Source organism: Penaeus monodon, chromosome 15 (genome assembly GCF_015228065.2).
Source record: "Penaeus monodon isolate SGIC_2016 chromosome 15, NSTDA_Pmon_1, whole genome shotgun sequence".
NCBI lineage: Eukaryota > Metazoa > Arthropoda > Malacostraca > Decapoda > Penaeidae > Penaeus > Penaeus monodon.
The window spans coordinates 28,912,918-28,913,118 of NC_051400.1; the positions used below are offsets into that span (position 1 = coordinate 28,912,918).

Genomic DNA, 201 nt, shown 5'->3' on the forward strand with positions numbered 1-201 from the left:
TGCCGTATACCCCGGTATATAACCAGAGAAAGCCAAGAGGCAAAGGGAGACAAATGAACCCGAAGACGTACCTGAGGGAGGCGAGGATGACGAAGGAGATGAGGAGAGTCGCTAGGGACACGCTGTAGCCCACTACCGACATCTGCTTGATGGACGGCAGCCATTCCTGCAGAGACACAAGTGGGACCTCGTTACTGGTAG

At 54.7% G+C, this 201-nt stretch overlaps 1 protein-coding gene across 1 annotated transcript in view; it reads right to left on the minus strand.

Annotated features, from left to right (window-relative positions):
- Nucleotides 1–201, minus strand: part of LOC119582299 (secretin receptor-like) — a 19,276-nt gene that overhangs the window by 16,809 nt on the left and 2,266 nt on the right. The window contains exon 2 of the mRNA XM_037930514.1: nt 72–166. Within this exon, the coding sequence (XP_037786442.1) occupies nt 72–142 (71 nt within the window). The 5' untranslated portion in view covers nt 143–166. The remainder of the gene's footprint in view (nt 1–71; nt 167–201) is intronic.